At 42.5% G+C, this 26,109-nt stretch overlaps 1 protein-coding gene across 1 annotated transcript in view; it reads right to left on the bottom strand.

The window, feature by feature from the left end:
- MACF1 (microtubule actin crosslinking factor 1) overlaps window positions 1-22,257 on the bottom strand; it is a 239,421-nt gene extending 217,164 nt beyond the window's left edge. Inside the window, exons 1-2 of the mRNA XM_054721590.1 lie at window positions 22,149-22,257; window positions 3,327-3,388 (exon numbers count right to left, since the gene is read on the bottom strand). Coding sequence (XP_054577565.1) covers window positions 3,327-3,388; window positions 22,149-22,257 — 171 coding nt within the window. The remainder of the gene's footprint in view (window positions 1-3,326; window positions 3,389-22,148) is intronic.
- Between the last annotated feature and the right edge of the window lie 3,852 nt (window positions 22,258-26,109).

Raw genomic sequence — 26,109 nt, 5'->3', positions numbered from 1 at the left:
GGCATGTACCTTGGTTGCGGGCACATCCCCATTAGGGGGTGTGCAGGAGGCAGCTGATTGATGTTTCTAACTCTGTTTCTAACTCTCTATCCCTCTCCCTTCCTCTCTCTGTAAAAAAAATCAATCCTACCTTATAATAGAGAAACATGCAAATTGACCGCACCTCCGATACGCCCACAGCCAATCAGAGCGAACAAGATAGTGGTTAATTTGCATATGCGGACGCTGAGCGGCCTGGGTCCAGGAAACATCCTCCAGACCCAGGCCACTCCTAGCCTGTAGGCCCGTGCTTAGGTCCTGAGCGGCAGGGGTCCCAGAACGCCCCCTGGCCACTCAGAGCCTATGGGTGTAGGCATCAAGCAACCTGGTGGGCGGGAACATCCCCGAGACGCTATAGCGACTCGGGGATGTTCCGCCCTGCCCCCAGCGGCTTGCAAAGGCTCCTGCACAAAGCGGCGGTTTGGGGCCACGCCCCCAGCCAGGCGCCCAGGACCGGGGGCTGCTGCTGGCCTCTGGGGTGTGCCAAGACCCTGGCGGCCACTGCTGTGTGCTGCCCGGGGTCCCTGCAAGCCCCGAGCCTGAGCGCCTGGCTGGGAGCGTGGCCCCAAACTCCCGCTTTGTGCAGGAGCCTTTGCAAGCGGTTTGGGGCACGCCCCAGCCAGGCGCCCAGGATTTGCCGCTGGCCTCCTGGGTTTGCCGCTGGCCTCCTGGGTTTGCTGAGGAGGCTGCCGCTGGCCTCCTGGGTTTGCCGAGACCCTGGCGGCCACCGCTGCGTGCTGCCCAGGGTCCCTGCAAGCCTCGAGCCTGGGGCCCATGGTGGGGCTGGCTGCTGGCCTTGGGGCATTTGGAGACGGGGATGTTCCCGTCCCGCCCCAGAGGCTTTCCAAGCTCCAGCACCAAGTGGCAGATTGTGTCCACGCCCCCAGCCTAGCGCTCTCCACAGGGGGATGGCTGCTGGCCTCTGGGGTGTGCGGAGACCCCGGTAGCCACCACTGGGTGGCAGGGACACGCCCCTAGCCCAGTGGACACAACCCAGGGGCTGCATGAGCTGCAGAGGATACAACTTTTTTTAAAAATTTTTATTGATTTTTTTTTTTTTTTACAGAGAAGAGGGGAGAGGGATAGACAGTCAGAAATATCAATGAGAGAGAAACATCCATTAGCTGCCTCCTGCACACTCCCCACTGGGGATATGCCTCCAACCAAGGTACATGCCCTTAACAGGAATCAAACCTGGGACCCTTCAGTCTGCAGGCCCACGGTCTATCCACTGAGCCAAACCATTTTGAGAGTAAATACCTTTTCTGACAACTCATTGGCTAAGCTCCCTGTAGACCACCAATTGCAGTGTTCTTGGTAATTTGGGTTATAAGAATCCAAGAAGGTAATCTAGGGTTTTTCCACCACACTCTTGAAGGAAAAAATGAAGGTCCCTTGAGGGGTCCCAGATTGGAGAGACTGCAGGCTGGGCTGAGGGACAACACCCCCCGCTACCCTCCTCCCCGCCGTGCACGAATTTCGTGCACAGGGCCTCTAGTACTATCTAATAATAGACAAATATGCAAATTGACCATACCTCTGACACACCCACAAGCCACGCCTACCATCCAATCAGAGCGAGTATGCAAATTAACCCAAACCAAGATGGCTACAGCCACAGAGAGCAAGGTTTCCTAGGTAACAGAGGAAGCCAAGCTTTCCGCCTGCCCTTGCCAGGCCTAAGCCTCCACTCAAGCTACAAAGTTTCAATTATAGAAGGTAAACAAATTCAAACAAATGGCGGCAGAATGGAGCTTGAGAGAGCAGGCCAGGGTTGCCGCCGGCAACAGGGGAAGCAAAGCTTTCCACACACCCTGGCCAGGGCCCATCCGCTTAAGGCAACAAAGTTTCAATTATAACCCCAACACAAATGGCTGCCGGCGGCCTCGGAGGGAGCCCCAGGCTTGGCTCTGCTCCAGGCTACAAAGTTTCAATTGTAGAAGGAAAATAAATTCCAGATACCAGGGCCTCTGCTTGGGTTGCCAGGGGGCGTGGCTGGCCTGCAAACCACCACAGGCCCCTCGCTCAGGCCGCCCCATGCCCCAAGGGAATCCCACCCTGATCAGGGACACCCTTCAGGGCAAACCAGCTGGCCCCCACCCCTGTACCAGGCCTCTATCCTATTTAATAAAAGAGTAATATGCAGATTGATCATGACTGCAACACACAATATAGCTGCCCCCATGTGGTCAAAGATCCTGCCCCCAAGTGGACACAAGATGGCCACCACAAGATGGCCAGCAGGGGAGGGCAGTTGGGAGGCACCTGGCCTGTAAGGGAGGGCAGTTGAGAGGGACCAAGCCTGCAAGGGAGGGCAGTTGGAGGTGATCAACCCTGCAGGAGAGGGCAGTTAGGAGTGACCAGGCTGGCAGAGGAGGGAAGTTGGGGGCAAACAGGCTGGCAGCGGAGTGGTTAGGGGGTGATCAGGCTGGCAGGCAGAAGCGGTTAGGGGCAATCAGGAAGGCAGGCAGGCAAGCAGTTGGGAGCCAACAGTCCTGGATTGTGAGAGGGATGTCCGACTGCCCACTGGGATCAGGCCTAAACTGGCAGTCGGACATCCCTCGAGGGGTCCCATATTGGAGAGGGTACAGGCTGGGCTGAGGGACAACCCCGCTCCGTGCACGAATTTTGTGCACTGGGCCTCTAGTGAAATATATTAAAAAAAAAAAAAAAAGAGGCCACTGTGACCTTTCCCAAAGTAGTAATGATTATAACTAAAAACAGTTTTCAAACCTTGACTGCCACATTAGTCATACTGTTTATCCTTACTTGCATCCTTAACAGGTCTCTACCTTGGTTTCTCTGTTTAAAAATAATTAATAAAATCTGCCCCCAACCCTTGCCATTCGGGAGGTGTTCTGTATTTTAAACTGCATGGTGGTTTTATATATATATGAAAAAATTCTTAAACTGAACATTTAAGATTTGTGCAGAGAGAGAGAACACAAAATCCACTGCCCCATCCTTACATAGTAATTAGACTTAAAAATAAAAATGTAAACAGGGGCTTATAAAATAATTTGAAAAGTGTTCTTTGAATCCCAGAATCACCCCACAATATCCTCAACCTCAGCCTTCTGAGGTAATGTCATATATTACTGTCCTCGCCAAAAAACTGATCAGTAAAAGTTTCCATACTGTTATGACTATGTTCATCTTAAAAATAAAAATAAAAAGTCACATGTATCTCCAGCAACTTGAGCCCAGGGCAAGCAGTCTGACCTATCTGAGAGAAGGGGCCGGCAGACCCAGGTTACAGCAGCGGACGTGCTAGAGCCGCCTCCTACCTTCATCAGGTGCTTGTTGACCCACTTGGTGAATGTCTTCTTCTGAACGCGATCCCGTTCATCTGTAAAGGGAACACAGAGACGTTGGCTTAGCACTACCTGAGGGACAAATTCCCACACCCCGATTCCTCCAGGACCATGGAGACAATTTCCACCGACAAGGAAACAGTGTCTTTTGTTGGGAGGGTTTGGCCTGTCTGAACTTTCTCTTCTGTCCTGACCATGACACAGAATCACGGGACTCAAAAAGCATGTCATGGTAAAGTCTCCTTCGCGTCATAATTCTCTGGAGAGCAGAGGGATTCCCTGCTTCCCCTACAGAAAGCTCCAAAAGGCCAAAGCTGTGAAAACTACCAACAGAAAGAGTGGAGTGGCCTTGGCATTTGGGACACTCAAACTGCAGTGGTTAAATCTCACTCTTCATATGCCGTTCGGCCCGATCAGTGCTTTCCTCCCCGACCACTGCCTTCATTCCAATTTCCTCTCCAGCCATTACCAACCAGCCCAACTCCCAAAGCTGCCCCGTTTACCCCACTGCACATCTCCTCCCTCCCTCCTTTCGCCGCATTTCTTTCTAGGCAAACTCTCCTTTGGTCTCAATTTTGTCCACTGCTTTGACAGAAACTATCAATACTTGACAATGACTGCTCCACAGAGGCCCAATCCTGTGACGAACTCACTTTCTCCCACAACTGCCAATTCCCCAGAGGCACTTCCAGGACACAGACCCATCCTCCCCACTTCTTTCTATTTATTTGAAGTCCATGCCATTTCCTATACCATCTTGTTCAAATCATCCTCACTATCAGTCGACCATTTCCTGCTTCCTGCCCCCTCCACATGGCAAATTTGCCTTAACCTTCCCTGACAACTTGGTTCACATTTATTGTCTCCACATGTATCATCTGGCAGGAACCCCAAATTACTTCAACATATTTGCTGACAATGCATCTGAGCCTGCTTGGCTCCCCTACCTTCGTCTCCAATTCATATCCAGCCACCACAATGCCACATCCTGGGCCTCATTCCTTCGTCACACAACTATTTAGCAGTCATCTTTATCAGTCTCTCATACCTCCTAATCATTCTCAACCTCCAATACTCCATTCTTATTGTATTAAGAGCACCTAGCATTATCCAAGTCTATGCTAGACAACATGGTTAAGCAATTCAAAGCTGCCATCATTAATACCCCAGCAACTCCCACCTGCCTAACCTTCTACTACTCAGTTCACATGACAATCTCCAAACCTGAATTATCACCACTGCTTAACAATTCCATTTCTCCTCCAAGTCAGAGAACATGTCAGAAGAAAGTGGCAGAATTACACAAATCTGATTCTCTAGTAATTCACACAAACTTCAGTTAGGTGTTCGCTCCTCTGCCCAAGCATTCCCTTCTTCCTGGCTCCCTATTAAAAGCTACACAGGTATCATTCCAAACAATGCCAGGCTCTCTTTCTACTTCAGGCGAACTGCACATCTACTTACTTTCTAAGTTTACAGTCATTCAATAGTCTTACATTCAAATCCTTCTTTTCAGCCTTGAATCCTTTCCTGCTTTTCAAGGAACAATTCTCTCGTCCTACTATAGACCACAGATCTTAGGAATTAGAGTGTACTTTAGAAGTTATATAGTTTAATTCCTTGCTGATACATCAATCCCTTCAACAATAAAGAATCATATGTTCAGGGTTAAAAGGTCTGTCCAAACCATCTACAATATTCCTGACACTTAAAACTTAAGATAACAGACGAAGATCCAAGCTGGCTGTGGAGTAGGTGGAAGTTTCACTCACCTTCTCCCAGTGCCAAGATGGATTTACAACTAAGTTATAGATCAATCAACCTGAATAATCAACTGAAAACTAGCTGAACAGAAGTTATAAACAATGATCTACAGAAGAAGCCACATTGAGACTAATAGTGAATGTAAACTGTAACTGAAAAACCAAAAACAAAAAAAAATAACAAGATAATAGAGAAGTCACTACCTCATAACAGAACACATACTAATTTAATAGTTCCATAAAGTTTCACAAGCTACTTCTTTATAAATTCTAACTATTGGCTCTCTTTGGAACTGTTAAAATAAAAAGTATAATCTATCTTTCACTTCATAGAGTCCTGCAAGTATTTGAAAACAGAATTTTTTAAAAATATATTTTTATTGATTTCAGAGAGGAAGGGAGAGGGAGAGATAGAGCAATGATGAGAGGGAATCATTGATCGGCTGCCTCCTACACGCCCCCTACTGGGGACTGAGCCTGCAACCGAGGCCTGTGCCCTTGACCAGAATCAAACCAGGGACCCTTCAGTCAGCAGGCCAACGCTCTGTCCACTGAGCCAAACTGGCTAGGAAGAAACCAGGACTTTTATTAGATTTAATCACTGTCATTCCAACATATTTCAATCACTTGATCTTTTTATTTTTATTTATTTTTTTTACTATATTTTATTGATTTTTTTACAGAGAGGAAGAGAGAGGGATAGAGAGTTAGAAACATCGATGAGAGAGAAACATGGATCAGCTGCCTCTTGCACACCCCCTACTGGGGATGTGCCCGCAACCAAGGCACATGCCCTTGATCGGAATCGAACCTGGGACCCTTGAGTCCGCAGGCCGACTGCTCTATCCACTGAGCCAAACCGGTTTCGGCTCACTTGATCTTTTTAGATGCTGACTCAGTTATCCAACATCATCATCACCATCATCGTCATCATCATCATCATCCTTTCCAAGCCTGTATCATCCACAGACTGAATCAGAATCAGCCTGCAACTAGTCTCATCGAAGTCACTGACACACTGCTCATACTAGTTATTTTCTCCTTGTGACATGCTACTTTCTTCCTCTCCACCTCTTCAAATTCAATTTATTCTTTAAAACCCAGCTCATTCACTCACTCATTTATTTTTTTAATGAAAAAAATTTTAAGGACCTACACTGCTTGGAACAGACTATGTTACATAAAGTCACAGTCTCTACCTTTGAAAGAGGTAACAGTCTAGCAGAGAAGAGAAGTAACTTCAATACATTTGTTAAGTGCTGTAACAGAGAAAGCACATAGTGCTCAAGAACACAGCAGCCCATCTGAGAAGGGGAAGGAAGCACGGGAGCCGGTTAGAGAAAGTTTCCAGGTGAATGACTAACTAAACCTTAAAAGATGAGAAGTTACCAAGAAGTTAACAAGAGAAGTTAACAAGAAGTTAACAAGAGAAGGGACAAAGCTACTACATGAAGTTTCACCTACTGCAAATTCATGCTCAAAGAACAGCAAATATTAAGGATGGTTGAAAGACGGGATGTGTATTAGGTAGTGGTAAGACTTAAAACTGGATACGATGCCATGGACCAAATTATGACTTTTCATGACAAGCACAGGAGTCCAAACATTATCACCAAGAAACTGATAAAGGGAAGGGAAGCACTGAAAGATTTTTAATAGAAGAATGACAAGATCAGTTTTGTGTTTGAGAACCTTTCCTGACAACTCCAGTTCTCAGTAGTCTCTTTGTTCTCCAAATTTTTATGGTACTTACTATGCTAATCATTCCATCAGCACTTACATAATTGTATAGAGCTCTGAACTTTTCAAAAGCTTATTCTTACATCACTAATAAGATCATTAACTCTTAAGGAAAGAGACCATATTTTACTTTTTTATATCCCACATCCCACAGCTTCTAACAGCTAAAGATCTAAAACTTATTAGACCTAAAACTAAAACAAAATTGGCCAATATATTAGAAGACTGGCTAAAGAAATACATAGAATGAAATCAGAACAAAGTTATCTTACAAGAGTCCAGTCCAATATGTAAAAACCCCAACATCCCAGCAAGTATCACCTGTGTGCTGAAACGTGCAGACATAAAGCTAACTAAAAACTCCGCCCATTACATTTTCACCAATGCCAGAGCCACTGTTTCACTATATTTATTACCTTCTTAACCAAGAATAATAGTGTTTCTAATTTTACAAAATTATCTCAGAAATCACGCTTTATTATTTCTTTTTAGAATTTCTTTCATTATAAAAGTTATATATGCTTGCCGTAACAGGTTAAACAATACATAGATAGAAAAGATTAACAGATTTACTTTTAAACTAATCAATATTTTAAAGAAGAGGTGGAATTCATGTGACTTCTTTTTAGTCCACTGCCTTATTTCTTTTAGACCTAAAGATGTGACTAGCATGATCAAGTCTTTACTGTTTTGTGGACGAAAGGGGCCACGTGCTAACCTGACAAGCTCAGGGAAGGCCTGCATGGCAGTCTTGCAAACTCAAAGACCTAAAGTAACCACAAAGGATGGTCTGAAATTAAACTTTAATTAAAAGCAGTTATGGTGGGTAGTCACCTCCTAGGCCAGTATCTTCACTGACAAGGTCAGCCTTTACCTTAACTGAGCCATCTGTCTTTTTTGCATCTATGATAACATATCCTTGAAATGTCTGGGTAACTTGTAACTTCCCTTTTTCTGGACCCCGTGGTGCGCCAGGACAGATACCACAAATTCCTTCCTTGTTATTGTTATCATGTTAATTGTTGACTGTTAACTATCCTGCACCCACCTAAGTATGTGTCTATCATTTTACTTTTTATCCAATCCCAGGGTTCCCCGCCCCCTTTGCTTTCTCCCACCTCTCTAATCTATCAGCAATGGGTTTCATGTAACCCACCTACCACCCTTCCCTTGATTGCAATGTATAAAAATAGGTGAGAAACGGCCATTCTCTGGAGCACTATCCCAATCCCTTGAGATACTGCTTCCCGGCAATTGTCGACAGTTTGGCTCAAATAAACTCACAAAAATTCTTTACAGGTTTGAGTGTTTTTACGTTAACAGTTTTACTATAAAGAGTCCCTCTGTTCACCTACTAAGCCCTACCAGGAGGATAGTGGACTAAGGAAATCTGATGGTATCACATCAGTCATGCTTCCAATTATCTAAAAAACTGACTTTCAATCCAGGGGAAAAGGTGCAAGTACTTATTCTGAATATAATTCCTAAGGACTACATGATTTCAAGCCCTTCCCAAGATCAGTTAGCCTGCTTAAACCTGAGCCATAGTTCCTCAGAAAGGTTTTATAGAACAACTTTGCCCCAAAGCTGAAGGATCCTTTCTTAAGATCCTATATTGCAGACCCATCAATTACATGAAAGTTCTTTCCTGATTTAAGCATCATGACAAGAGGATATTGCAGTGCCTGAAGTTTAAAGATCTTAATATTTTAGCAAGGAAATTCATTAGGGAAGCCAAAGAGCAACTTTATCACAGACCTTCAGAAAGCTCCAAATAGCTCAGAGTTCCAAAGGTTATAATAAATTTAAGTTTGGCACCCTCCACATAAATCCCTCATTTAATTCCAGGCCCAGCTAAGATTTTCTACCTAACACTGGAGGTAGAATTTGTAGGAGGTACCCTATGTGAGAGGGAAACAGTCAATCACAGAAAAGGGGATATTCTTGTAGATGTTTCTTATAAACTTAGTCCCACCAAAGGCTATACACTGACAAAGGAGAACCCAACTGCCCACTGGGAAATTATTAGATTGAGCACACTGAAGCATCAATTAATCACTTGAGGGTTACTTAATTAGAAGGATTTAATACTTGTGTCCAACCTTATTAAGACCACTACAGGCCACCAAGTTACCACTACCTATTGTTCTTTATTTTCATTTCACTGGCAGAGATGTCCCTCCCAATAATTTAAGCAAGTTCTTCCACCTAAAATCTGGATCCTCTCCTCTTCCCTTCTCCTCAGGAACCTTAATCCAACCATTATCCCTAGTTTGTATACCTTTTAACTTCTCTTTCTTTCCCCTTGGCTTCCTGGACAAGGTTCACTGTCTACTTGCTCACCTTCTCCTCCGCCATGTGACCTGGCTTCCAGCCCCACAAATTCACTGAAATTGATTCCTCACAACCCCCTAATTGCCAACCCAGAAGACACTACTAGTCATTCCTTCACCTTCTAAACCCACTCTCCCTTTTGAATCTGACACTCCATTCTACCTTGGTTTTCCTCCTTTCTTTTTGGTTTAGAGAGGAGGATGTTCCAAATCACCTAAAACTAAATGCAAAATGTTGGGTGTTATATACATTGTGAGATCAAACAAACAAACAAACAAACAAACCAAAAAACATAGCTTAAAAAAAAAAGTTAAGAATAGCTGTTATCTTACATTCTCCCATAATAATTTCACCTACTCCCATGGTTTCAATTATAGCCTATACACTGATAATTGCTAAATCCATATCTTCAGCTAAGGCCTTTATCCTAAGTACCAGTCATATGTCTAATAGCCTCCTAAAAAATTCATGCTCATCTCAAGCTCAACTTGTCAAAAACTGCTCCTTTCTTCCTGCTTCTAACAAATTTCCCTGCTATAATCAATCTGTTATGAATTGAATATTTGTACCTCCCCCTCAAATTCATATGTTGAAATCCCAACCCCCAATGTGACAGATAATATTAAGAGAGGAGGCCAGAGCCCTCTAAATGGGATCAGTGCTCTTACAAAAGATATCCCAGAGAGCTCTCTCGCCCTCTTTCTACCATGTGAAGATTACAGTGAGAAGACAGCTATCTATGAAGCAGGAAGAGGGTCTTCACTAGACATCGGATCTGCAACTGCCTTGAACTTGGACTTCCATCCTCCAGAACTGTGAGAAATAAATATATGTTGTTTAAGCCATCCAGTCTGTGGTTTTATTACAGCAGCCCAAACTGACTAAGTCATCACCCTTATCTCAATGATGCCAGCAATCTTTCTAATATTACTGATCTTGTTACTATCCACCTTAAAATCCTTCAATGACTCCTTAGCCTCCTAATAATATTAATCGTTAACAGCATTTTACACATATTGTTTCTAATGCTCAATAACTCTGTATGCTAGATATTATTTTACTAGAAAGATAAAATCCAAAGAGTAACTTGCCCAAGATTACAAGGTAATAAAGTTAAATTTCAACTCAGCTCTACTTGATTCCTAGGCCCGGTACCTCCATTCATCTCCCCTCTTTGAGTCTGAGATTCAACTATAAAATGAGCAGTTTGGACTAGGTCAATGGTTCCCAAATACCAGTCTGTGAATCAGACATATCAAAATCACCTGGGGAGCTTGCCCTGGGCTAAGTGCTTTAATATCATATATCCTTCATAATGAAATCTATAAATTAGGGTCTATTTTAATCTCCTTTTAACAAATGAGGAAAACAATGTATGGAAAGGTTAAGCAATTTTTCCAGTTCATATAGCTGTTAAGTGGTAGAGCAGGAGCCTCATGCAGATAATTGAAGCAACCAGGGGATTAAGAGGTAGGGTGAGCGGCAGATATGTTTTTGCCCTGAACCTTTCCATAAAGATTCTAGATTTCCTTACACTTGGTTACAGAAAAGGGACCCTTTCATCTCTAAGCACTTTCAGATGCAGAAGACTCTCCCTAGATCGCAGGGAGGACATCTCAATACTACCGGGAAGACAAAAAGCTAGACTACCTGGCAATAACTGAATATTCCCTCCTTGTGCCCCAAACATTAGTATAGTACCAGCTTTGTTTCTCAAAAAGCACTTAAATATCTGGCAGTACTGGCCTAATAGTCAGGAGACAGGATCTGAACCTAGCTCAGCTACTCTCCTTCTGAGATTTCTTCTGAGGTCCCAGCGATTTCAATTTTAGTGAAAATCTGCCTACTTGGGTCACAATTTTGTTCTGCTTTAAAGACTCAGAATATAAAATCAAAAGATATTAGATTATCAATCCAGTAGTTCTCAAACTTAGATTTCACAAACGAGTAAATGTTTCCAGATGAATTAGAAAACCTAACAAAAAGTTGTCAATTCTTTCTTTTGCTAAATGAGGACATCTAAAAACAAACTACCACCTAACAACAATTCTTTCATAAAGTAAAGGGCATTTTAGTATCAAAAATGTAGGAAGGAAACTATTTCAGAATAAAGAACAATTCTTTAAATAAGTTTAGCTTTATGAAAGGCACACTACATTTTGCTTGTCTTTTTATTTTATCCAGAACTGATGATTTGATGTTTAGTTCAAATACCAGTCTGTATACCCTACAGTTAGAAGCCAAGAAAACTTATAGCCAAAAAGGTTAGGCCACTTAATCAAGGTCACAGAACGTATTTAAATTAACTCTTTTCCTTTATCATGAGATATCAAAGCCACAGCAAAAAAGACTCTTCTAGCCTCCCACCCTTCTTTAGGTCTCATCCGAGACCACCTTCAAGCCTTCGTCCCTCCTCAAAGCTGGCAGAGACAGTAAGTGTAAGAGAATTAGCAATCGGCTCCAAAGAGGAAACCTAGGCCATGACTCCTCCCTTTCCGTACCCCCTCAAGTGTGCTCAGAGGTGGACTCCGAAACCAACCAACTTCTGCTAAAAATACACCCTGGACTTTCAGAACTATACAACTTAACCTTAAAAGTGGTTTCCTGACTCAGGCAAAAGCATTAGCATAAATTCAGGCTCTATAAAACAGTCCCACACCCAAAGCTTAGGCTCTTAACTGCCAGTCACTACAAGCTTAAGAAGTTCCCCAGGAAGTAGGGCACCCCAGTCTATTTCACTGCACATTTTAACAAGCCCAAAGATTGTAATACCTACAAGGCTTCAAAGCCCATGCAATACTATGAGTCAATGAGATCAAGGGCTATTTGAGATTCTCAGGCCAAAGCAAAGAAAAAAACTTCACATACTAACCCATACAGCACATGCGACAAACCAGGTGGGCGTTGAACTCGTGCTCATCTTGGTAACTGGACCACATGGCACCCCTGTGTCTGCTGACCCCACCTAAAAGGAGGGTGTCCCAAAGAACCTCCAGCTAGTGGCCTGTGCACCTAAAAAAGCCTTCGAGGTGAACAGATAGCCAAAGGGCTGTTCGATGAACAGAGAAAGACAGACAGCAGAAGTACAGAGAAATGGCTCCACCCACTACTTCCTACTGATCTCCTCCCCGCCTTGAGGTCAGAGAGGAAGCTCCTCCCTAGGGCACTTCCAAAAACTGGGTCCAGGTCTTCAGGCAAATAGCATCCTATTCAAAAAAGCAGAGATGGGCGCTTCACATGTAAAAGTACAGCCAAGTTATTATTAAGTGAGTAAGCAGGTAGAAGGTGGTCTTTGAGTTACCCTCTGTTTGCAGAGCAGAAGCTTGTGACCTGGTGTAACATAGACAATCACAGGAGAGCTGGTGAGGTAAATGGCTTGCTGCCAAGTCAGAAACAGTGCATCTATTGCCCAACAACCGTTCCTCGGGCTTGCCTCTTCTCAGGAAGAAGTACACATAGTGTTAACCAAATGAGAAGGCCCCACAGAGGGAGAGAGCCATACACTGTCAGTTGCTAACAGCTTCCTACATTCCAAAGGGAGCTTCATTTCCCCACATTTACAGCTGCCCGAAGGGAAGAGTCACCATCTCTCCCTGACCATGATTCCACCTACTTGACAGAGTAGCCCAGCCCCAGCCAGCCTCTCAGGTAGATTAGCACAGCAGATTTTATCAACTTCAAAAATACTGTTTTCCTGGTTGCTCCATTCTTCCCCCCGCATCCAACCAGGAATGCTATTCCAAAATCCCCTCCTCTCCCCAGACCTTCCCACTTTGCCTTCACAATCAGTGCACTTAACTCAGCTGTGCCAGAAATCCTTTTATCCACCAGTGGAGGCTGCTTGCTTGTTTGTCCAACTTGTTTTCTGAGTCTTGGCTAATTGTACCAGACACTGGAATGCTGAAGAAACACAATGAGGCCTTTTTTATTCAGATGGCCCAGCCCATCTATCGCTTCTTCACAATTTTGACCCAACCAGGGGACAGAAAAGCCAAGCTTCTGTCCACGATCAGGACAGACACCCAATCCAGGCCCCACGCCACTCAGAAAGGCCTCACTGCAGATAAGGGCCTAATCACTGGCCCTCTGCTCCAGCTCCCTAAATAGAATGACTCCTTCAGGCTAATGCTTCTTCCAATCCTGTTCCTGAAGGCAGGGAGGGAGGGGCAGCACCCAGGAAAGCAAGTTTCCAGAGATTAGCCTGGAAGACTGCAAGTGAAAAAAAGTAAGTTCAACAAGCCCTGTGACCAGCCTCAGTCCCCTGACAGCTTCCTTCACTCCCTGCTGGGCATCCCTCCCCCTACAAACTGCTAATAATCCTGTTACTACTTACTAATAACGGGACTCAGGGCTGACTTTATCTCTCCTTGACTAAGCTCCCGGTCACCCTGATAACCTGTGACAACTCTACTCAGTTTGTTCCTCTTAGTAGACTCTTCTTAGTCAGCCCTGGAGAGGAACGGTCCTCCTAGAATTTACCTTGTCCTAGGAAAAGAAATGCATAAGAAATAGGGAAGAGAGAACAGGAAGGAATAGACATTTCCTGACTCATATTTAGTAACCTTTCCTTTTATCAGATTTAAATTCCTCTCGTGCAGGGACGGTCTTTTGTCTTTGTATCCCAATCTCTAACACACTTAGAAGGCACTCAATAACCTAAGCTAAAATTAATTGAGCATCTATTGTAACTGTGAGTTCACAGGTAATGTGCTAAAAACTTTAAATATCATTTTATTTAATCCCAACAATACTCTAAGAAAGATATTACCATTTCTGTTTTAGAGATGAAAGTACTAAGACTTTAAAAGGCTAAATAACTTAACCAAGGTTTCATATCCTCTATCCAACTCCAAAGCTATGCCTCCTGTTATACCCTGCTGTTTCTGAGAGGGACCTAAACCAAAATAACTAAACAGGCTATATATGTAAGAAGGTGGAATATTCTGGGAAGATTAAGAAATAAAAACACTTGACTATGGTCAACTGGTGATTTAGAGCATGTCCCAAATGAACATGTGGGGCAACTTCTAGAAATAGTAATTTCACAGTCTCCAAAAATCAAATAATCATTACTGGGTAAGGTCTAAGGAAGGTAAACCAAAGTCTGCCTTCTCCTCACTTCCCTGGCATCCAAGCAGAACTATTTCCCCTGAAGGCACTATAGACTGAAGAAAGTAGGGGGCAGTGTTGGGGACAAGGTCAGTCTAGCTCCAAGAGACCAGGCCTTCCTTCCCTTCAGGTTCCCAGGAGGTCCTGAGTCTCAAAGGGGAAGCTGCTGCTGAAAACAGAGAGAGAACTTTAGGAGAGTCAGCTCTTAATTATCCAGAGGAGACCAACTGTACTAGTATAGTGACTAGTATAGTGATTAACCGAGCCATTCCCCTTTGTTTTTGCCCAACTTTTAGTCATTTCATCATTCACTAGATGTCCAGGGATGTTAGAGGCAGGAAAAAGTGAGTCTGGCTGCCACCTGTAAATCTTTAAAATGTTGAGTGGAAGGAAGAGGTGTAAGCCAATATTTCCACGTGACCAAAAGTTATCTGAGAATTTATAGCTACTGACTTTCTTACAATCACACAGAAAATTAAAATGATATATTTATTTCCTAAAATGCCAAAATCACCCACTACTTAAGAATATTAAAGCTGATGCAGGAGCCTCTCTTTCTAATATGTAACACAATGATTCATATAATACATCACTAACTTTTTTATATAATCCCACACTGGCTTCTATTTCATTTCTTAGTTCCCAATGATAAAGACAAGCACTTATTTTGTCCCAACAGCCCACAAGAAAGTACTGTCTTCAGTGATATCTTTTGTTTTGAAAAGAATTTTATATTTTTTTATTGATTTCAGAGAGGACGGGAGAGAGAGAGAGACAAAAACATCAATGATGAGAGAGAATCATTGATCGGCTGCCTCCTACTGGGAATCAAGCCCAAAACCCGGGCATGTGCCCTTGACCAGAATCAATCCCAGGACCCTTCAGTCAGCAGGCCGACACTCTATCCACTGAGCCAAACCAGTTAGGGCTTCAGTGATATCTTTAGTAAAAATAAATTATAATAATGATAGCAAACAATTATACAGTCCTTACCATGTGCTGAATACATTCTAACGCAAAACAACCATGCAGTATTATTAACCTCATTTTACTGATAAAACAGATTAATGTTATTCTGCCCGTAAGGGCAAAAACTGGGTTGAACACACAGGCAGTCTGACCCCAAACTCTCAACCTGCTCTCAGCCACAATTCCATACCACATCCAAGCATAAGCCAGATGATCACACTGCCAGAATCACAGAAAATCAGAGACCTTTCCTCTTCTCATACAGATTGGAAATTTGAAGTCCCAGGGAACTAAGTGACCTGTCTAGCATCACACAGTAGTAAGCAGAAGAGCCAGGACTTAGAACCCAGATCTTCTGGCTCCAAGTTTAGTGGTCCTTCTACCACATGGCACAAATCTAGAAAAGAAAAAAAAAAGCTAGGGAAAGAAAAAGATAAAAATTCTATCTTCATTAAAACATCAAATGCTTTAGTTATTTGAGCAAATATATATTCAATATATGTCACCTATTTATTGAGTAGCCATTATAAGCTTAACAAATTTTTAGCTAATACAAATGGAAGATGCTCAGCTAATGTTATAAATGGAGAAATAAAAGTTAAAAGCAATCTCAAAAAGCTGCACCAAATCTCACAGGACAAAATTTAACTACGATACCTACAGTCTCATGCAGAAGTTTAAGAAAACCAAACGCACAGCAGTCTCTGGAGGAGTGACAACAATTCATGTACAGGGTTTAGCCATTTTATAAATGATCTTAAGTTTAACGACTCAACAGTGTGATGGAGATGGAGCTGCTTTAAAAAAAAAAAAAGTGACAGTCCAGATCCAGGGATTATAACTAGTCCTCCTAGTGGGATATTAAAAATGGAAAAAATCATAAGAGATTGAATTGTTTGCCCAGGCCAGTGTGCTCATTGGTTGGAGCATCAGCCCTTACACCAAAGGGTCCCAGTCAAGGGTAGTGGGTTCAATGCCCAGCCCTGGTCAGGGCGCATGCAGGAGGCAACCAATCTCTCCCCCTCTCTCTCTCTCTTCCCCCCTCCCTTCCCCCCTCCCCCCTCCACTCTTTCACTCTCTCTAAAAAAAAAAAAAAAAAAAAAAAAATCAATGAGAAAAATATTCTCAGGTGAGAATTAACACCAAAAAGAGAGACAGAGAGACAGAGAGATTGGATTATCCAGACCTTTTGTTTTACAGATAAAGAAAACAAGACCCGCCCTGATGGGTTTGGCTCAGTGGACAGAGCGTCAGCCTATGGACTGATGGGTCCCAGGTTCGATTCCGGTCAAAGGCTCGTACCTTGGTTTTGGGCACATCCCCAGTAGGGGATGTGCAGGAGGCGGCTGATGGATGTTTCTCTTTCATCGATGTTTCTAACTCTCTATCCCTCTCCCTTCCTCTCTGTAAAAATCAGTAAAACATATTTAAAAAAAGAAAACAAGACCCAAGAGAGGAAAAAAATTTGTCTTTTTGCAAACAGACAAAATCGCAAATGTTCTTTTCAAGTAACTATAAAGTTCCTTTCCTGTTTATACCATCACAATGTGAGATATTAATAAACTAAAACACAGGGCCACTCTATATCCTTCAATTAACCTATAATGAGCACCACCTTAGGCCATACTCTAGCTAAGCCATGCCCTATAAATACAAAAATGAACAGGACATGGTTAAACTGCTACAGTTTACATCTAATGCTACCTTAATTCCTTTATTTATTAGTTCAGGTAACAATTTACTAACATCTATTTTGTCTCAAACACTTGAGAAACTGAGGTAAGAGTCCCTGTTCTTTGGTGTTCTTAAAGATCATCCAGTCTAATATAATCTAATTAATGGGGAGAGAGAGACCAGCTAAGCAAGATGACAATACAGGTTTGAAGAAGTACTAACAGAGTGCAACTGAAGCACAGAAGAGGAAATCTTACTTCAGTCAAGGAAGGCTTTCCAGAGGTGGCAACTACTTCCCTTGAAGGACAAGCATCAAGGAGTCCAGTTGAAAAGAGGATACAGGCATTTCAGGTAGAGCTCTACAAGCTTTTAAATGATGATGGACTACTAACTAGCTGCTTGTAAGGCCAAGACAGGAAATGAAACTAGAGAAAAAGGCCGGGGCAGATCATGAAAAGCCTTTCAGGCCATGCTGTAGATTTTGAACTTACTTTTAAAAGCAGAGAAGTACTGATGAATTTTTAAGCAGGAGAGTGACAGACAGCTCTGTACACTAGAAAGATCACTCCAGCTACAGATAGAAGATAGATTAGGGGTAGTTGTGGGATGAGAAAACATAGGGGAAAGATATTATTTGAACAGTCCTAGAGAGAAAAATGAAAAATTGAAGACACAAACTAAAACAGGAGGAAAACTGGGGAATGAGATAATGCATGTGAATGCAAGTGTGGACAGTGCTGAAACAGCATTAAACAGTATTGAAAACTGTTTAAAATTCTAAATACTAATTGAATGCTAAGCTCTGCCTTACAAGTATTATATGGCTTCCGTACAGACTGTCTATGTCTTTCTGTATCTTGCTTACATCTGCTGAAGAGACAGTGGCTTGGGAACATGGCTGTAAAAGCCATGTATTTATATAACCAAATCTCACAATGGACCCATAACCCCTAGAAAAAAGATAGCTAAGAAAAGCTAAGGAATAGTAATCAGTGATTAGTGCTGCACTCCCTTTACCTGTACACACACACACACACACACACACACACACACACATTTTCAGAGCAAAAATAATTTAACTGGCCAATGGAAATACTAGAAAGATAAGGACTTAAGAAACCATATATAGTAATGAAAAGGTAAATCCCTAGGCTGAAGAAGACAGCCTTCAAATATAAGTAAGTCTGACACTTAGAAGAGAAAGTAGACTTGATCTTCTCTAGACTAAATTTGCACTCATGGACATAAATTACAAAGAGGCAAGTTTCAGCTTAAAAAAGAACTCCCCAGTTACCAACACAATGAATAGATCATAGGATGTATGTTCAACAATCAGATCCCTTCAAGCAAAGGAAGAATGACTTTTTTTTTAAGTAAGTTTTTTAATCCTCACTGGAGGATATGTTTTCAATGGGTGAGGGGTGGGGAGGGAAGAAACACTGATGTGAGAGAGAAACATTAATTTACTGCCTCCCATATGTGCCCCAACAAAGCAAGGACCAACAGGAAACATGTGTTTATGTGCCCTGACCAGGAATCGAACCTGCCACCTTCTGGTGTATGGGACTATGCTCCAACCAACTGAGCCACACAGGCCCGGGAAAGAATGATTTCTGACAAGGGTAGAATTAAGTAAGAAATTGGACTAGTTAATAGGTAAGGTACCTTCCAACTCTAAGAGCAAAATAGCAGATGTTACCAACTTTAAGAGTAGAAGAAACAAGAAATCTATACAAATGGTAAGGACTTACTATAACACAGTATCTTGGAATTGCAGTGCTAAAGGAACCTCAGAAAATATCCAGATAGCGGTTTTCAACTCTGACAAGAGGACGTTTAGTCAAACAAATATTATATGGAACGCAACATAAAGAACACGTAACTGCAGTATTTAATAGCATAAATCAATTTTAGAGGTTCACATTTATGTTACTTACATTAAAGCCAAATAACACCAGGTAATTTTGATTGAAATTAGAGATTAATTAATTACAGTTATAGCAACCTTAGCATCCAATTTATTTCTATGTTATATTTTATTGCAGGGAATTATTTTTTTAAACTGATCAATAAAAATAGAAACAAAGTCACAGTTTTAGTTTGCCTTGTAATCTTAGAATATTATTCAAATATATTTATACACAAGCCTAAAAACATAGCAGAAATATCTGTTTCCAAGTTAACTACCTTCAATATCTAAAAGCTATGTACATTCTTATAGAACTAGAGGCCCGATGCACGAAAATCGTGCAAGAGTTGGCCTTCCTTCCCCTGGCTGCCGGCACCGTCTTCCCTCTGGCACCTGGGACCCAGGCTTCCCTGCGGCCACCAGCAGGCACCCAGGACCTGGACTTCCCTTGCAGCCCCAGCTTCATCCAGAAGGTCATCTGGAAGGACGTCTGGTCTAATTAGCATATTACACTTTTATTATTATAGATATGTAAATGTGAAAAGTGGGACAATAAACATAAAAATTTTAGTGCACACTAAGCCAATATTACAATATTATCATTTAGATGTGTGTTGCCCACTCACTATTATAGAAGGAGCACTTTGAGCCCATACAACTGAGCCTTGCCCAGAATTTAGTAGGCACAGGTCCTATGTTCAGCAGTATGTTCTGTACTAGCATACACACTTCCAATTTTTAAAAAAAATCAGAAGATACAATCTTCACCTTTTTAATCAAATGTACATTTGATAAGCAGTATAAATATATACACTGAAATGATGGAGAAACTTTATTCTGGTGATGTCCAATCAGAAGGTAGTACATTAGAGTACAGATGTTATGTTAAATAAATTATAAAATAAACTACGCCTGAAAACTGAAATGATAATAAAATGGGTGCAGAATCTTCTAAGTACTTCTATGGAAGCTTTGGTATCCATAGTCTCCAACTGAAATACCACTGCTCTAATTTTACAGGTAAACTGAACATAGCACATTCCCAATATAACTGTTAGGTACTGGAATGAATTTGTTTCATAGAAATAAAAACCTTTTATAAAGTACTAGAAGCCTGGTGCACAAAATTCACGCACTGGGGGTAGGGGGTTGTCCCTCAGCCCGGCCTGCCCCTCTCGCAGTCCAGGACCCCTTGGGGGATGTCCACCTGCCAGCTTAGGCCCAATCCCGGGCCTAAGCCAGCAGTCAGACATCCCTCTCGCAGTCTGGGGCTCTCGCAGTCCAAGACCCCTTGCTCCTTACCGCCCGCCTACAGCGGAGGCATGAGAGACTCCTGACACCACCGCTGCGCTCGCCAGCTGTGAGCCCAGCTTCTGGCTGAGCAGCACTCCCCCTGTGGAAGAGCCACTCAGCCAGAAGCCAGGCTTGCTGTTCCCTATGGGAGTGCACTGACCACCAGGGGGCTGCTCCTGCATTGAGCGTCTGCACCCTGGTGATCAGTGCACGTCATAGTGACCGATCATTCCACCAGTCGTTCCACCGCTCAGTTGATTTGTATATTAGGGTTTTATTATATAGGATTTTTCCTTTTATTTCAAAGTACTTACGGCTATTTATGAAAGTAATATTTCTAAAACATAAAAATTAAGCACTTAAAGATAGGACTATGACTCCTAAGGTCCATAAAAAATTCTTCACTAAAGATAAACTTTTTTAAAATATATTTTTTAATTGAAATCAGAGAGGAAGAGTGAGGGAGAGAGAGATAGAAACATCAATGATGAGAGAGAATCATTGATTGACTGCCTCCTGCACACCCCACACTGGGGATCGAGCCTGCAACCCAGGGCATGTGCCCTGATTGGTAATTGAACCATGACCTCTGGTTCATAGGTCGATGCTCAACCACTGAGCCATGCCAGCTGGGCTGAAGAAAACTTTTAAAATATTAATTAATATTAGCGACTATAAGTTTAGAAATGTCATTACCATAATGCATAGGGAAAGGAAAACATCAATTCCACCTCTGAATATTTCTTTTCTCATTATGTATGAAATATTATATAGGGCTGAATAACTAACTCATGTCTTTTTATGCTCAAATACAGGTTCACATTTCAGGAAAGCCATTTGGTGGTATCTTTTTAAACACACTACCACACAAGCAAACATATTTCTAATGTTCTCCTATTTTTGCTGATACATTTACTGGGATCTGAATATTTAGTCAAAACTTTTCTGGGACTTACTGGAAAGGACACTGGGGAATGACTGAATCTAATTCTAATTCTGTCAAGCATTCATGAACTTTTAATAGAAATCTAAGTCATGTCATCAAACCTCCATCTTAACTTGTAAGAGACAAAGCAACAGTATCTCGACACTTGGCTTGGAAGAGTAAGCAGATCACAATGACAGTACTGAAGGCACTGGGACCCAAGGATGTACTCCAGCAGAAGTTAGACTTTATTAATCTTCAACTCTGGAGGTTCAGAATCAGCTACACACTGCACACCTCAGCGCTGGGTGTTTAGAAGTTAAAGGAAAATAATGTAAACAATAGCAATATGGGATGTAAAGAAGGGTCTGTTACCATTTTTTAAAATTATTTTTCATATCTGGGCCCAGTCCCTTGAGGAAAAGAACAGTTAACTTCCTTGCATTTAACGGGATGACGTGAGTACACTGTATAGCTGCCTGAGGGGAAAGGGACAGGTTCAGTCACATCGAGGAGAACAGAGGCACCCTCGGAGGTGTTCCAAGATGCCCCTCGGCAAGGACACGCACCCCGTTTCCTCACTGACCTTTCCTCTTCTGTCTTTCCTCACCCGAAACTGTGCCAAATCCAGAAACTTCTCTAAACCTACAAGTTTCCCCACCTCTAAACCTGGAGGAAGGTGACAGAGTTAATGGATGTTTTAGGTTAAAAACAAAGACCCCCAAACCACTTTGAGATTGAGAAAGTAAGGAAAGGAAGGGCTTGATTCTCTGAGGAAGGACACAAGTCAGCATAGTTGCCACTTCCCTCAGCCTCGAGCCCAGACATCACCTCATCAAACCAGCACCCTCCAGCCAGGCAGCGTCACAGAACAGGAAAGAGTGTGGGTCCTAAAATGGGCACTGGCTGCCCTGGGACCAGTTTTCTCAGTAGGTCTACACACACACACACAGGTCTGACAGCATCCCAGCTGAAAGGATGTACTGGCCCTTTAAGGAAAGCAACTGGTAAGACTTCCGTCATTTACCCCACCTTCAAAAGCCCCACCATAGATTTAAAGAATAATTAATACCAGTTACCTGCTCTGCCTCTGGCACATCTCTTCCAGTATAAAACACCAACAATCCCAAGAACATGAGTCAAAATAAAGATGGCTGATGGCAAATAAGATGAATCTAAAAGAGGCATTTCCAGGCCGGTCCTTTCTCCTCCAGTGAGTTAGCCACAAGCCCACAGCTCGGTGCAGGCTTCTGAATGCCTTTCTACTGAGGTTACTGCTGTCCTTCCTGTACTATCAGCAGAGGCAGAAGCCGGCAGTTCAGTGTGTCAGAAACTTCCTGGCGGCCTCTCCTCCATCCCGCCTGCCTTTTTCAGCACGCAGTGGTAGACAGGGACTAAAGCTGTACAGTGTATCTCAGGCGAAGCCCAGGAAACAACTGGCCAGAGGGGGCGGGGGAGGGGAAGGAGGAACCAGGAGAGTGAAAGGAGAGCCTAAGCTAGTGTTGGGCTGACTCAAACTCTATCTCTGGCATCCTCTGTTCAGCTTAAACAAACAAACCTCAGACCCTTCTACAAGAAGGGAGGGTGTCAGAGGACGTCACACTCAACTTTCCATTCCCAGCCTGGATGGAATGCCAGACTTCAAGATGAAGCTAAAAGGAAAAGTCACATAAGCCCTAGGGAACCACTGTCAGCAAGAAGGCATATATAAGCGTGCACAAGTACCCTGGCACAGTCGGAGGGCAACTCTTCCACACCCACAGCCCAGGAGGAGCAAGGGGCCTGAACATCACTGCAGAGAGGATCGCATACAGAACAAGTCCATGAAACAGGCGTGACATCAAGGCATGATAAAGATGAGCAAGGAAAAAAAAAAAAAAAGATGAGCAAGGAGAACAAAAATCCACCTGATTTGTACTACCTGTCCAAGGGGATATCAGAACACTCAATCACAGCAAAAAACAATGCCTTCCACAATACTGGGCCTGCTGACAAATGGAAACTGGATATGAGCACTGTAGCAGGCAACTTTAGACACTTCACCACTACACACCTACTAAAATGACTAAAATTACAAAGCATGACAACATCAAGTCTTGCCAAGGATGTGAAGCAGCTGGAACTCTCACATACCACTCTGGTGGCGGTGCAAACTGGCACAACCACTCTAGTTTGGCAGGTTCTTATAAAGCTAGGCATATACATACCAGAGGACCAAACAATATCACTCCTAGGTATTTACCCCCCAAACATGAAAACATGTGTCCACACAAAGATGTGAATGTTTACAGCAGCTTTCCTAGAAATAACTAAAGACTGCTAACAATCCAAATGTCCATCAACTGGTGAACTTACACAATTGTGGTACAACCATACAATGGAATACAACTCAGCAACGAAAAGGAACAAACTACTCATATACACAACAGCATGGATGAATCTCTAAAGCATTGTGCTACATGAAAGAGGCCAAACACCAATGGCTACACACTGTATGATTCCATTTATATGACGTTCTAGAAAAGCAAAACTATAGGGACAGAAATCAGGTAAGTGGTTGCCAGGGGCTGGGGATGAGGGAATGGAATTGACTACAAAGGAAGGCAGGGAATTTTAGGGGGTGATGGAAATGTTCTGTATGCCGGTTGTTGTGATGATGGTTCCACGACTGCAAACATTTGTCAAAACTCACTGAACTGTATGCCCAGGAGGATGAGTTTTACTATACATAAATTATACGCCAATAGACCTAACAAGCCCATTTAAAAGCTGGAAAGAACCTAAGAAGTCTGCACAGCCTAAGTTGAATATGCAAAGTTCTCACAGTGTCACAAAATGAAGTGTGGATACACAGCATACAAGGGAAGGTCCAATAGCCGAGAATACATCTAACATCCTCTGTGACGCCCGTACCCTTCACTCAGGGAAGAGGTAGAGCCTCATCTTTTTACTAAATTTGCTCTTTATTTATTTGTATGGTGACTTTTGCACTATGGCATATAAATATGCGGGGTTCTCACAAATAAACTTCAAAAAAATGCAAACTGCTTTAATATTTGTAAAGTTAAATTTAAAAGAATAAAAGGAAGTGTTTTAGATTGGAACAATCTGCTAACTAGATTAGCAGATGGAAGAACTAATAAATATGAATGTTTTAATCTGGCATTAAGATAATCTACAATTTTGTTCTAACCTACATTTCATTCATTGAATATTTATTGTATATTGTGCAAGGCCCTGTTCTAGGTACTGGGGACAAAGTGAGCAAAGCAAAGCTCTTCCAGGGCTTATGTACTTATAGCAGAATAAGGTAAGACATATAAAAAACACGAGTAAATATATAGTTTGTCACATAAATGCTATGGAGAATACTAAGGGAGATGAAGAGAAGAAAGGAGGGTCAGAGGGGAAAAGTTTACAGTTTTATGTATATTGTGATCAGGGAAGACTTCTCTAATAAGTTGACATTTGAGCAGAGACCTACAGAACAAGAGCAAACAAGTCATATGGCTAGCTAGAGAAAGTATGAGTTAAAGAAAAGAACAAGTGCAAAGTCTCTAACGCTAAAGCAGGTTTGGTGTGTTCGCAGGTTTGGTGTGTTCAGGGAACATCGAGGAAACTAGAATGGCTGGAGCTAAAAGAAAGAAGGGAAGAGTGTCAGGAGATCCCAGGCCAGGTCACCTAAGGCTGTACAGGCCATTTGTAAACACTGGCTTTTGTTCTAAGTGAAATGAGAAACCTTTGAACGGCTTAGTGCGAGAGAGTGACATGACTTAACTTGGGTTTTAAAAGGATCACTCTTACTGCTATATTAACATACTATTGAGAAGCAAGAGCAGGCACAGGGAAACTAGTTATAATACCATTACAACAACCCAAGCCAAAATTGGTAGCTGAGAAATGATAATAGCTGGGACCAGGGTGTGGTGGTAGAGACTGTGAGATGTGGTCATAATCTGGATAAAAAATAAAGAATTATCAGGATTGGCTGATAGACTGAATGTTGAGTAGAGTGAAAGAATAGAGTCAAGAAAGACTCCAAAGTTTTTGGCCTGAGAAACGGAAAAGACAACTGCTATTTCCTAAGATAGGAAAGAATACCAGAGAAGCAGAGAGTTTGGGGTTCACCGTGGTGTGGCTGTTTGTTTTGGGAGGGGGGCGTAGGTATGAATTCCCTTTTGGATGCAGTAGATTTGAAATGCCTAGTAGATCTTCTAGTGGAACTTTAAATACGCAATTGAATATATGAATCTAGAGTTCAGGGGGAAACCCAGGATGAAGTTTTAAAGCCAGGAAATTGAGTGAGATCACTTAGGGAGTAAACAGAAAGAAAGAGATCAAGTTCAAGGACTAAACCCTGGAACTCTCCAACATTAGATAAGAAGAGGAAGAACCACCAAAAGAGACTAAAAAAAGAGAAGCCAGTGGGTTAGGAGAACCAAGAGCAAGCTGCCTCAGGAGCCAGGTGAAGGAAGTGTTTTAAGAAGGTAGCAATTACCGGCTGGCGTGTTTCAATGGTTGAGCATCAACCTATGAACCAGGAGGTTTCGGTTTGATTCCATAGGTCAGGGCACATGCCTGGGTTGCAGGCTCAATCCCCAGTGTGGGGGGTGCAGGAGGCAGCCGATCAATGACTCTCATCGTTGATGTTGCTCTCTCTCTCTCTCCCTTCCTCTCTGAAATCAATAAAACTATATTTATAAAAAAAGAATATTTTTAAAGTAGTAATTAACCATATCAAAGCCGCTAATGTGTCATGATGAGAATGTGGAGGTCACCAGTGAATCTAAGTAGGGCAGTCTTGATGGCATGGCAGAGCAAGGCCTGGCTGGAGTGATTCAAGTGAGAATGGGATTCATGGGGATGTCAAACACAGCCTGGTGACTATAGTTAATAATGCTGAATTGCATGTGTGAAAGTTGCAAAGACAGTAGATCTTAAAAGTGCTCATCACCAGAAAACGAAGTTGAAGTTAACTATGTAAAATGACAGATGTTAACTAGACTTATTATGGTGATCATTTCACAATGTATATAAATA

Source organism: Eptesicus fuscus, chromosome 9, assembly GCF_027574615.1.
Source record: "Eptesicus fuscus isolate TK198812 chromosome 9, DD_ASM_mEF_20220401, whole genome shotgun sequence".
NCBI classification, from domain to species: domain Eukaryota; kingdom Metazoa; phylum Chordata; class Mammalia; order Chiroptera; family Vespertilionidae; genus Eptesicus; species Eptesicus fuscus.
This window is presented reverse-complemented; position numbering and strand designations above follow the sequence as displayed.